The following is a 12588-nucleotide window of genomic DNA, read 5'->3' as shown; positions in this document are numbered from 1 at the left end:
ACCCAGCGTCCCCAAGACTCATTGGGCCTTTGCAAAGCAGCAATCAGCAAGGGGTGGGGGGGTGGGGGGGGCTGGAGGGGTGGGGGGTTGGGGGTAGGTAGAGAGAGAGTGTGGAAGAGGGAGAGGAAGCCGTTCACAGTCTTTGAACATGGACTCACACCCCAGCCATCCTAATCTATTTCCTTTGGAAAATATGCAAATAATCTGATGACCTTGAAAAATCTCCACTGATCTCTGGTCAAGGTGCCAATGACAACACTTTTCGGTGACTGCCTCGCAGGCACTGGGGGAAGTCCGTCCTTCAGAACGACAGGTCTGCACAGCACAGGCGGGGGCAGGCCGGCGGGGCTGGCTCCGGGGGAATCATTCAGCAGGAAAGGCATCGCGACCGTCTCAACTCCGTCTCGTCTCTTCGCTCCTGTCCCTGGTGCCGTGAGCGGCAGCGTCAGAGGCTCCAGCCCGGGCTTAGAACGGGTACTGCGACACGTATATCCGCAGTCGGATCACAGAGCTGCCTCTGAAGTTGATGACGGTGTTGACGGTGATCATTTCCAAGTCCAGCTGCATCTCCCGGGGCCCTTTGATGGGGCGCGTCATCACCAGGGTGGCACTGATGGGGCCCGTTTGCTGCAGACAGAACCGGGGACACCAGTTAGAGAAGGTCTGGCCCAGGCCCACTTAAGGGGTGTGACCCCAGAGGCTGTGGAGCAACAGCTGAGGTGGTCAGGGGAGCAGGCCAGATGCGGGCTCTCCCACAATCACCAAAGTAGATGGTGCACTGGCCTGGCCACAGTGGACCTCTATAGCTTCAATCAGGCACTCCTCTTAGAGTCAAACAGGCACCCCCATGCTGCTACCATACCCCCCCGAACCCCCTCTCCTGGACCCCACGCTCTACCGGCTCTTTCCTGCTAACCTTTCAGGTCCAACTGAAATGTCACTTCCTCAGAGGAGTCCTCCCTGATTTCCCCAAACTAAGTGGGGTCCCCCCATGACCCTTTGTCATTGCACAGGATGGAAAGCATTCAAGGACATGTGGCATTGTCTGCACTAGTGCTTGGCAGAGTTCTGATGTCTAGGTCCCCACGAGACCTGGAGATCCACGAGAGCAAGGACCAGGGTCAGGATTTTCATCAATGTATCCGCCAAAACCCAGCATAGTGCCTGGCACACAGCGGGTGTTCAGAAAGCCTGTCTGATCACAAGAATGGATAACTGGCTGGCCCAGCTGCGGGGCTCAGCTCTCACCTTCACCTCCCAGGGCCCCTTCTCTGAAACAAGGGTTTGTTCTTGATCAGTGATTTCCAAGTAAACAGCCTGCAAAGCACCTGGGGCACTGTTTTTAAAGCAACAATTCCAGGGGCCACTCCAGGATTTTCTGCTTCAGTGATTTCTCAGGTATGCCTGGGCGTGTAGTCACCTCCAGCTTCACTACTCTGTGCAGTAGTAGGGCCATCACTGTGGCCCTAATAACTTCATTTTCTCCTCCACTGAATCTCTTCTAAAACTTTGGGGGCGGCAGGGAGAGGGAACTGACCTCCACTGAGCATCACCTATGCCAGATAGGCGCTCTCGTAAGTGTGGCTACACTTACACACACGTGCTTATTTAAACTGCATAAAAACCCCGAAAGGCTCCGCTCCTCACAATGTGGCCGCAGGATCAGCAGCATCGGTATCACCAGGGAGCCTGCTAGAAATGCAGGACCCCAAGCCCCACCTAAAACCTACTGAGTCAGAATCTGTGGCTTAACACAAGGTGATCTGCGGGCAGTGTAGGAATTAAGAAGCTGGTCTGAAAGCACAGGCCCACGGCCAGGAGCCTGCCCACCGTCCATCCTGACATGTGTCCCAAGAGCATATAAATATGCTGATTTAAAAATAAGCAAAGTAAAGCCCAGGGAGGGTAGGTCATTGCTTAGGGTCACTTGACTAGGCAGGGGCAGAGCCAAGGGATTCCATTCTGACCCCAACCCCACTGCACAAGAAGACTGGGATGTGTTTTACTTCTCCTCCCTAGCAGTGCCCTCTAGGAGAGATGGCTGCAGGCCAGTGCCATGGCCAGAGAGTGGGCACCTGCAGAGGAAATAGCAGGAGGGGCTCAGATGTGCTGGACAAGTTTCCTACAAGCTGCAGAGTCCAGCACCGTGCCCATTTAAAGCCACACCAGATATTTTATCTGTCTCCGTAAAGAGAGGGCAACTCAAAATTCTGTATATCCCCAAGAGCTGCCACAGGCATGTCAAGGGTGGGGCTATCAGGTGCCAGCCAGGTACTAGGGCCTCCACTGTCCACCCAGCTAACAGCAGCCTGAAAGCCACACAACTTCCTCTTGGCATCAGCTCCCCGTGTTCCCGTCAGCATCAGCGTAATTGGCATCTATTCACGCAGAGGATCGCCAGGACTTCCTTATCAACTCTTGCAAAACCTCAGAGGCCCGGCCAGGACTTCAGAAGGTACAGCCACACAGGGAAACGCCTCCAGCATTTACAAATACAAATATGTCACCAGCTTTCACTGTTTGTGTGAACAGAGGCGAAGGGTTGAGGGTGTTGAGCTCTGGGGAGTCCTCTGGAGGGAGAGCTGCAGGATGGGGAACCGAACCGTAAACTCCCACACTGTTCCTTTGGGCTTTCCTGGAAGGTCTCCAGAGTGTGAGAAGAATCACCTCTGCCATTCAGAAGTAACCTTAGAAGTGAATGAGTTTGGTTCCCACCAGGGCCAGACCTGCAGTTGGCTGAGAAAGGTCTGCGCACAGCACCTGGCTGCCAGGACAGGAGGGCAGCCACCTCCACTCTTCTGCAGGCTTCCAGGGCTGGGTGAGGACATTCATGAAATCAGACTCTGACAGGCCCTGGTCACCTGTGGGCTTCGGGCCAGTGCGAAATGATGATGATGGCGATGACAGTGGTGGTGGTTATGGTAACAGGCCTTTAACTATCACCTTTTAAACATCTTATTTAATCTGCATAAACAGGTTAAGGCACTAGAGCGTCTGACTCCTGAACACACGCTCCCGGCACCCTGCGCTACAAAGTCAGCACCCGCCAACCTCCGGACGGTCCACCACTCATACTCGACTGTCAATGCTTGCCAGGCTGTTTGCCCCGCCCTCCCCACTGTTGTGAGGGCTCCTCAGAGTCAGAGGCCACATCCTGTTTGTTTCTGAATTCTCAGTCCTGACTTAAAGCCACATATATTCTGGTGCTCAGTGAATATACTGGGGAGCCTGTGGCTGAACGCTGGTGCAGCTGAGTGCAGCAGGAACAGGCTGCAAAAGCCCCCCGGGGTGTGCCTCCCAACCCCGCTCCCATACACTCAGGTCTGTTCTGAATCGGCTGTGAGACGGCATTGTCTGACACGTGGCGAGCAGCCAGGCTATAGCAAGTCACCTTCTCCGGGGCCTGTCACACAATCTGAGTGGGTCATGGAGTCAGTGTGCTTTGGCACACTCTGAACCCCCTGGCTGTGCACCTTCTTCTCACCCGGACTGCACCCCCGCGTCACCTGGCCAAGACCCATCACCAGTCCTCTGTCCGGGGCTCGGTGTGGGACAGACTGCCAACAGGGCTTGTGAAAGGGACATGTGTGCACCCAAGTGTGTATATGCCCGGGCATGGGTGTGCCCCGTGTGTGTGCGCACATGTGGTTTGCTTCCCAGGTGAGATGAAGTGCTCAAGCGCGTGTAATACAACCAGTGAGTGTCAGGGAAGGAGATACCTGATCACCCGTCAAGCCCGACCTCACGCTGCCCAGTGCCTCGGGCACCTCCGCGGGTCCCTCCAGGGCCCACGAGCTCACATGCCCCTAACGAAAGTCACCGCAGCAGCAGTAGCTGCAGGAGCAACACTGTCATGACAATGGTGACTCCTGCTCACTGTCCCTCGAGGGTACAGTGGGCTTTCTGCGTTGTCTCAATTTCTGCTGAGGTCCCAAAGCTGGAGTAAGTGAAAATACTCCCACCTCCTCATGAGAATGTGCTGGACTGTCTGGGTTTGAGTCCTGCTCTGGGGATCCCTGGCTGTGAGGTCACGATCATGGGTAAGTTACTGAGCTTCCTTGTGCTTTGGGGCTCTGCATGCGCATCCCCACACACTGTGAGGATGAAGTGGGGTATGGAAAGCAGCTGGCGCCCTGCGTGGCCCACGACGGGCACAGGGAGGATTTCTGCTGTGGCCGTGAGCAGTCACGGCAGCGTCACATGGGACCCACAAAGTGGCAGCCCAAAGGATGCGTCTCTGTCTCCGCCGCCGGCCTGCAGGCGTGTGGCAACACAAGCACCAGCCCCGCTGCAAGCGGCAGGGCTTCAACAGAGCCGCTCAGAGCTGTGTGTGCCCTGGTGATTAAAGAAAGCAGAACGTGGTACCGCACTCTCTTCTGGAGAAGTCTAGAGGAAAGCTCAGAGCAGCCTCCCCATGGTGACAACTGGGGGCTACAGGGGAACTGGGTGATGGAGTCCTAGAGGCCTCATGGGGGATCCTCCACTGCCACGGAATATCTATGCAGGACCTGGCACCAGAAACGGGGGTGGGGGGGCAAGTGGAAGACCTGAACACCAGGGAGTGGTCGGCACAGTCCTCAGGGAAACCTCCAAAGAACCCACCAAATGCCCCATGAAAGAGTGAGCGCATTTAGGTCTGTGCCACAGAGCGAGCCCCGGCACCCGCTTACAACAGCAGCGAGTAGGGCCTCTCCCCTTCAGCTCCGGAGGGAGAGCCCAGGACAGCATTCTCCTGGAGGGGACAAGGCAGGTGGCACAGAGGCCAACCACCTGTCCCACCTCTGAATGGGGGAGGGGTGACCCCCAGGCTGAATGAGAGATGGAGGGACTAAAGTTCCACTAAACCAGCCCAGACTCTTGATATGGAAAATAAGACAATTTAACAGTAATTGAATATGCCTGTGAATTCGATGGAATCGGCCTGAGATGTCAGCCAGGGTGCTCCGGTGTGAGATGACAGGTGAGAAAAGGCAAGTCACTGAATGTTCGGCCCTGCCATATTCTGCAAGGGTGATGAAAAGAGGCGTTCTGCGTTCCAGGGCTGCGCTAACCCTCCGGTAAGCGCTGTTATTGTCCCCACGCTACAGGGGAGGAAGCTGAGGCTCAGGGTCGGTGGCAGGCTGTTGGGGCAGAGGAGCAGGTCGGCCAGCTCCAGAGCCATGTCGGAATGACTGAGTGGCGTCCTGAGGAGCGCGCTGCAGCCGCGCACAGCTGGCCTCGTAAGCCTGCCTCGTGGGGCAGAGTCCTGTCTTCCTGCCCCAGTGCCCGTGGCTTCACAGGACCCCTACCCCAACTCTGGGTTCTCTTCTGAGCAGCAGCTCTTGAGAGCCTTTAAGCCAGGGCCCTGCGTTCCTCAGCCATGCCTGCGTCCCCTCCCCGCCTGGGCGCCCTGACATCTTCCTCTGAATAAATACTAAAGAAACCAGGCCCTTCGCAATGTTCTCAGAGAACAAGCTACCTCCAGCTCAGCTTTGTGAGTTCAAGGGTCCCCTCGTTACTGTGAAAATCTGAGTGTCGGGGGAAGCCTCCAGAAGAGGTCTCCCTCCTGTTCACTCCACCTGGACCTTTTCCCTCCATCCCCGGGTACCTCTTGCAAGTCAGCCCCATGGGGGAACATTTGGGTCTAGTCTGTGGCGACCAGAGGCATGAAATCTCACCCAGACAAATCTTCCATTCTGCTGGGGGAAATCAGAGGCAGGTGATATGAGTGATGGCATTTTAAGTCCCCAAGAGTGACATTTTTGTGCCCTATGAGTGGGACGCGCTGTGTCTGTACTGAGGATGAGAGAGGCGAGATGGGAGAAGGCCAGCGGGCTAGACTTCTGCTTCCAAGGGCAGCCAGCCCACAGAGGCTCACAGATACGGGTTTCTGCTGCACAGCTGTTGCGTGTGGGTATGCGAAAAGACAGACATAAACACAGGTTCTTCTTTTTGACTTGCAGAAGTTACTCTTCCCTCCAATCATTCTACCTTCTTCCAAAACCCTTACCCCTAACACACTGGTTCATGGGTCATGTTATCATGTGCCCTGGTCCCTTTAAGGTCTTGCCAAAAACATGTTAGTGAGGACACAGGCACATTATCAGTCCCTGGGGCTTTTTCTAATCTGCTCTAACACCACTTCTCAGACCTACCAATTTGCAGACAGTCCCAGCTCCAGAGGCAAGGACTGGAAGCTTCTACCAGGAATAGAGAGCTCAGATGTGTGGCCCATTCATTGACAGGCACTGGGGCATCTCCCCCAAAAGGGTGAGCTTCAGGGATCTATGCTTCTGAGTACAGCTCCCCACAGGGACCCTGTGACAGGACCTCATGCTTAACTGGGCTGCAATGCTCAGATCCCTAGGTGGAGGAGGCTGAACAAAGACCCCAAAGACATCAGAACTTAGTCCCTAGAACCTGTAAATGTTATAAGGAGAAGGGAGTTTCGCAGGTGCTATTAGGTTAAGGATCGTCACTTGGGGAGATTACCCTGGATCGCCTGGGTGTGCTCTAAATCCAATTGCAAGTGTCACTTGAAAGATAGACAGAGAGTGATTTGAAAGACACAGAAGAGGCGGCGGCAGAGATTGGAGTGATGTGGCCATAAGTCAGGAAATGCTGGCAGCCACCAGGCGCTGGAAGACAGGCACGGCCTCTCCCCCAGCGCTTCCAGAGGGAGCGTGGCTCTGCCAACACCTTGACTGCAGTCCAGTCAAAATGATTTCAGATTTTTGGCTCCCAGAACTGAGCAGAATCAGTTTCTGTTGTCTTAAGCCACCAAGTTTGTGATAATCTGTTACAGTGGTCGCAGCAAACTGATAGACGTCATCTGCTGGAATAGATTCTCTAGAGAGGAAGCTCTGGGGTCCTCTGCACAAGTGCCCAAATTCACACTGAGATGTGAAAAACATCTCTCTAAGCCAGCGGTCTCTAAAGAAGTGTGAACACCCCAGAGGGTGGAGGAGATGAAGCTCAATAATATAAACAGGATTACATGGATGTAATTAACAGACAGGCAGAGATGTCTGGGGATGTGTGCTCTGAGATTGTTTACTGTTACGGATGCCAGTGCTGTCCAATCCGACTCCCAGCCACAGAAGTGCTCTCTAGCCGAGCTAACACAGCAGCCGCATGCAGCTACTGAACACCTGAAATATGGCTAGTGCCATGGAAGAACCTAGCTTTTAACTGCATTTCATTTAAATTCATTTAAAAGTAAAGCGTCACGATGGCCATGGGTTGGGCAGCTCAGGTAGAGGGTATTTCTGTGGCTCGTATGCCAGCCTTCACATTCCTGCGATGTCAGTGGCATGAGGCAGGGATTTGGGGTGTTTTTTTCACTGCTACAGTTTCAGTTTCTAGATGGAGCTTAGTGGCTAATGGATAAATATTTGTGAAGTGAGTGGGTGGACAGATGGTTGTGTGAATGCCTTCCCCATGGAACCACAGGAGGAACGAGACCTATGACTGCACTTAGCCTAACTTCTCACGGGAAAGAAAGATCTTGGGGCTCTCGGAAGCATTCCCAAGGCCACACAGAAAGTGACGGGAGCAGAATCTTGAGTTCTGACTCCCACCCACGCCCCTCTTCTCTTTCCACACCACCCTGTCCTCGCTGTCCGCAGACCTGTTTCGAGAAGCACACGCCTGGCTAGACGACACAGGCATTGTTTAGGTGGTGGCCGTCACTCGCCACCCCTCTTACCCGCATGTAGAACTCTCGGCCCTCATTCCCAGACTTGATCTGGAAAATGTAATAAGCTCCGGGATAGCGGGTCGTTGCTTGCATCTGGAAGATGTCAGCAGGAACGGAGCGTGCGGACACCACGTCCATGTCCCGGTACAGGATGGTGAAGGGCTGGTCTCTGCAGCCAGGATTCTCAGCAGGACACATACAGCGGCTAGGGGAAGGGAGATCATGTGAGGACTGAGAAAATCCTTTCCAGATGCTGGCTGTGCCTACTTCCTCACTTAAAACGCTCGAAAGGAGGCCACGCCACCTTATCCTCCCAACGCAGTGCCTGGAGACCCCCTCCACCTCCTCCTGCTTCTCCTTTCAAAACTCCCCAGCACGTCGGTGAACCCTCTTTTCCTGGAGAATGGCCTCTTCTGGCCAATCAGATATTCCAGCTGCTCGAGCGTGCACCTCAGACGTCAGGATTCGGAACCCTGTCTAGTGTATTTAGCCTTGCTCTGTCCCCATGGCCCTACATGTCTCCGGGCGGCCAAATGTGCCACTGGCCCCAGAGCCCTTCACTCCCTCAGCCAACATGCTAGCTGAGAAATCACATTAGACTGACACAACTCGAGAAGTCCTTTTACTTTCTCTTTTGCACTAAGTCGAATGTGTGTGGAGCATAATAGGAGAAATAAACCATAAACGCATCATGTTAAATACAAAGCAGCCAACTCGAAACACTGGCATTATCATAATCCTTCACTCTATAGATGCCCCTTAATTTATCCCTAGCTACCCCCCATCTTTTGCCTCACCCCTGAGCCTCCCCCAGGGGTCAGAGTTCACATCAAGTGCTCTGGGTGGCCAGAACTGGGAATCAGCCTTGTGTTTATGTCACTCTGTCCTAACTGCCAATCTTTCTTCAAAACCTATTCGATCTACTTCCAAAATACAGTCTAAATCCAACCCCTTCTCACCGTCTCCACCATCACTGCATGTCCTTCAGGCCCCCCGGGCCTGTCTCTCCTGCCCCCCTCCATTGCATGGCAGCCAGAGTGTCAAACACAGATCAGATTATGTCTCTATTCTGTTTAAAGACACTACAGCGGCCCCCAATACAACTTGAATAGGAACCACACCCCCAGCCAAGCCCCGAAGACCCTGAAGGGCCTGACCTCTGCCAATTTCTCTACCTCCTCCCACACCACACTGTCCACTCCTCATTGGGCAGCAGCAACTCAGGCTCCTTATGTTCCCTGAAGACATCAAAGTGACCCCTACTGTGAGCCTTTGCACATGCTGGTCCCCCTGCTCTTCCACCCTCTACTAAGTTAATGTTGACTCCTGTCCCATTCCAGCCCAAGTGTCATTTTCTTGGGGGGATTTTCAGCCTCCCTGGTCTAGCCCAGGTCGAGATCACTCTCTTGCTTCATGAATGTCTGTTCTCCTGTCCGTAGCCCCTGTCACAGTCTGCGCTTGGGCACTCACTTAGGTGACCCTTTGTTTAATGTCTTTCTCCACTCGCAGAACAAATACCACAGCGAAGTGTCTGGCACAGAGCAGGAGCTCGACTAGCACTTAATAAATGATTGTGTAAAAAGAACATTTAAAGTTTCATTTTCTGGGGCTGCATCAAAATAGCCATGTCAAAATGTCCCTGGTGCCAAAATGTCACATGTCACGTAGAACTGTTTCCCAAGGGCAGTCTCAGGGGCGTGATGGCGCCCAGCTGAAGAGGATCGCAAGGCGCTGGCAGAGGTGGCCCTGGAGTCGAGAGCTGAAGGCCGGGCGGCTCTGGCTGTGAGGGCACAGAAGGGGTGCCTCCGGTGTGGCAGAAAACACACCCCCAGGGGCGGGAGGCTGGACGTTCTAGAGCGCGGGGAAGGTGAGAGCAAGTGCTGCCGGGCTGGCAGGGGCCGGGGCTCCTGAACAAGGCCGTGAGCTGGAAGGGGGTGCGGGGAGTCAGACTGGAAGGGGCCTGGAGGGAGGGCATCACCCAGCATTTGCAGCCGCCTGCTGGGGGCCTGACCGGCAGCACCAGCACCGCCTTAGCGCTGGGAGCTGAACCGGGTCAACTCCCCGGCCACAGACAAGGGCGGCCTGCAGAAGCCGGAGCGGACCAGGGCGGAAGCTTATCGCTCCTGGCAGCGAGCAGAGACTTCTCTAAGTGCCCCGGCTGACCCTGTTTGGCCAGTTTTGCTCAGCGCAGAGGGCACACTGGTGAGCCACAGGTTCCTGTCAGGTGCTGCGTTCCCAGGGCACAGGCGGGTGGCATTCTCCCCGCCACCTGCGGCGCCAGGGTTTGGCTCCGCTCTGCGGGCACTAAGCTGTGACTGGGGGGTGGGGGAGGAGAGGTGTGTGTGTTGTGTGAGCCCCTGGCAGGAATCACGGCCTCACACGCGGCGCACTCTCATTCCCAGCGCCTTGGCCGTCTCCCGAGCCAGGCCCTCGCCCAGGCCGCCACCTCCCACGGGCGGCCACGACTCACTTATCGCTGATGCGCAGATAAGGCTCCTCGCAGCGGATGGGGTCGATGCATTTGAAGCCCCCTTGCAGGTTGTAGCAAGTCTGCTGCAGGTTGCACGTGTGGTTTCTGTGCTCACACTCATCGATGTCTGGAATGCAGGTCAAGAGGGCTGAGTCAGGGCAGCGATCCCACAGAGGTGGCCCCCAGCCAGGGGCCAGGGCGGGAGCAGGCTACCTGGGTCCTTCTACACTGCTGCACTCACAAAGCGGCAGCCGTGGGCCACTCGTGGCCACTGAGCATCTGAAACGTGGCTCGTCCAAAGTGAGATGCGTAAGTGGGGAATATATTCCAGATTTCAACAACTTAGCACAAAAAGGAAACTAGTTCTTCAATCATTTGCCATGGAGCACATGCTGGCATGATGGTACTTTGGGTATGTTGCATTAAATGAAATATATTCTTAAATCATTCTACCTGCTTCTTTTTTTCCTTTTAACATGACTACTAGAAAATTCAAAAGTACTCCTGTGTGGCTCACATTTGTAATTTGCATTCTATCTCCACTGCCTAGCACTGCTATGGGGAATTCTTGCTTGGAGTTGGGATAAGGCAGGTTTAAGGATCTGAAAACGGATCAGATGCTCAGCAGCCAGTCTTCCCACACTGACCCCAGGGGGTGAAGCATGGGCTGGAAATTAGGCCAAGTGGCCAATAGGAACAAGACCCATGCTGGCGTCCTTCCTGACCCTTCGAGGGACAAGCAGTCCAATGTGTGATGTCTCCCTGGCATCCCTTCTCCAGGAAGTCAGTAAAGAAAAGTTGCCCAGGCTGCCCTCCAAGGGCCCTGGTCCATGGACAGCACAGACCACCGCGATCTATCTGGGAGGCAGGACCAGCCCGTAGAGGCTACCACTTGTATCTGTGGTGTTCATTACAGAAGCAAATGTAGCCACATCATTTCTGGGGCCAGGGAATAAATGGCAGGGCAGGAAGGCACCAGCCTGGGCATCTGCCCAGTGTCTGCCATTCTGGAAGCCAGCAGCACCCTCACCTCGACACCCTCCCAAAACCACACAGGATTCTCCAGGTGAAGACATCCAAGGCACCCCCTGAGCCAACCCCACCACACACTTCCCCTCACCAGGCCTCTGGACAGCCTTACCCTGACAGCTTCGGTTGTCCTCCAGCAGGATGTAGCCAGGAGGGCAGGAGCAGAAGTATGTGCCAGGCTGGTTCACACACTCATGTTGGCAGAGGAACTCAGAGAAGCTGCATTCGTCCATATCTGGAGGCAACAAGTTACACCTGCTGTTTACAGTCTCCAACTAGCTGGGGAGGTGAGATGCGTGATGGTCTATTCCAACTCCCACATCACTCTCCTAACTCAGATGACGGCCTTATTGCCAGTTTCCATCTTGGACACTTATGGTGATGGGCTGTTCACTACCTACTGCGGAAGCCCATCCATACGTGAACAGTTCTAATTGTTAGAAAATTCTTTCCTATCTGGAGCGGAAATATGTCTCTGCTGAGCTTCTACCTCTTTGCCTCTGGCTCACCTACATCATCTGCTGACTCATTCTGCCCTGAGGGTGAATCCACCCTTCACCTGTGGACATGAGATCTGTTTACCTGCTGGAGTTCTCTGGGTGCAGAGTTCTTCCCCAAGACCCCAAAAAAGAATTCATTGGCCTGTCTTTCAAATGGGCAACATTAGCCATACCAACAGTCCTTTGATTGCCACCAAACTGAGAAATAATATTAATCCTAAAAGCACAATGAAAAGGCATATCTATACAAGCCAGGGCTGTCAAGTGTACTTATTAGCCTTCATTCCGTGAAAGCGAAAACTAGGGAAGGAATGGGACAGACACACATGGTCCCTCCGTGGACATGGGAGCCCAGAGCTGGGTCGCTCCTCCCCTGCAGAGGTGAGGATGTGAGGGGTGCAGGGGTCCATTGAACACACAGGCTATGGCAGCTGCTGCAGAAGCAGTGATTCCAGAAGAGTCAACTCTGTGTCACACAAAGGGTTTGGCAAGGGACCCTCGTTTGAGTCTCATTCAACAAGCTCGCCAAAGAAAACATGTTTTTCTTTCATTTGTTGTTTCCAGAAAAATTTGCTTTCACTAGTTTTCCCGTGTGACATGTCCTCGGATTACTCTCTAACGCACACACCACGGTGGCTGGGATCACAGATAGGGTGCCATGCCAGTGAGGCAGCTTCTCCATCAGATCAGCCCAGTTGCTTCTGGGTGTTATGTGCCCAGGGCCTCCATTCCACCCTGAAAAAACTCCATTCCACCCCTCCCAGGGGTCTTCAGGCGATGGGGCGGGAGCCAACAGAACCTGGAGGCTGATGTGAAAAGTTACAGCAGGCGCAGTTCAGGAAGACCTGCTTCTGTCATGCTGTCTACACCCACTCCCGGGGGACCCTGGTGGCGCCCCAGATCATAACAGA

At 54.3% G+C, this 12588-nt stretch overlaps 1 protein-coding gene across 2 annotated transcripts in view; it reads right to left on the bottom strand.

Moving 5' to 3' along the window:
• Positions 1-285: 285 nt before the first annotated feature.
• Positions 286-12588, bottom strand: part of FBLN5 (fibulin 5) — a 57871-nt gene continuing 45568 nt past the window's right edge. For both annotated transcript variants that reach the window (XM_084241215.1, XM_084241216.1), the window contains 4 exons: positions 11290-11412; positions 10149-10275; positions 7688-7883; positions 286-627 (listed from right to left, as the gene is read on the bottom strand). In XM_084241215.1, coding sequence (XP_084097341.1) covers positions 466-627; positions 7688-7883; positions 10149-10275; positions 11290-11412 — 608 coding nt within the window. In that variant the 3' untranslated portion in view covers positions 286-465. The remainder of the gene's footprint in view (positions 628-7687; positions 7884-10148; positions 10276-11289; positions 11413-12588) is intronic.

The sequence above is a fragment of the Talpa europaea genome, assembly GCF_964194135.1.
Source record: "Talpa europaea genome assembly, chromosome: 8".
NCBI lineage: Eukaryota > Metazoa > Chordata > Mammalia > Eulipotyphla > Talpidae > Talpa > Talpa europaea.
Note: the sequence above shows the minus strand (reverse complement) of the source record. Positions and strands in the feature narration are given on the sequence as shown.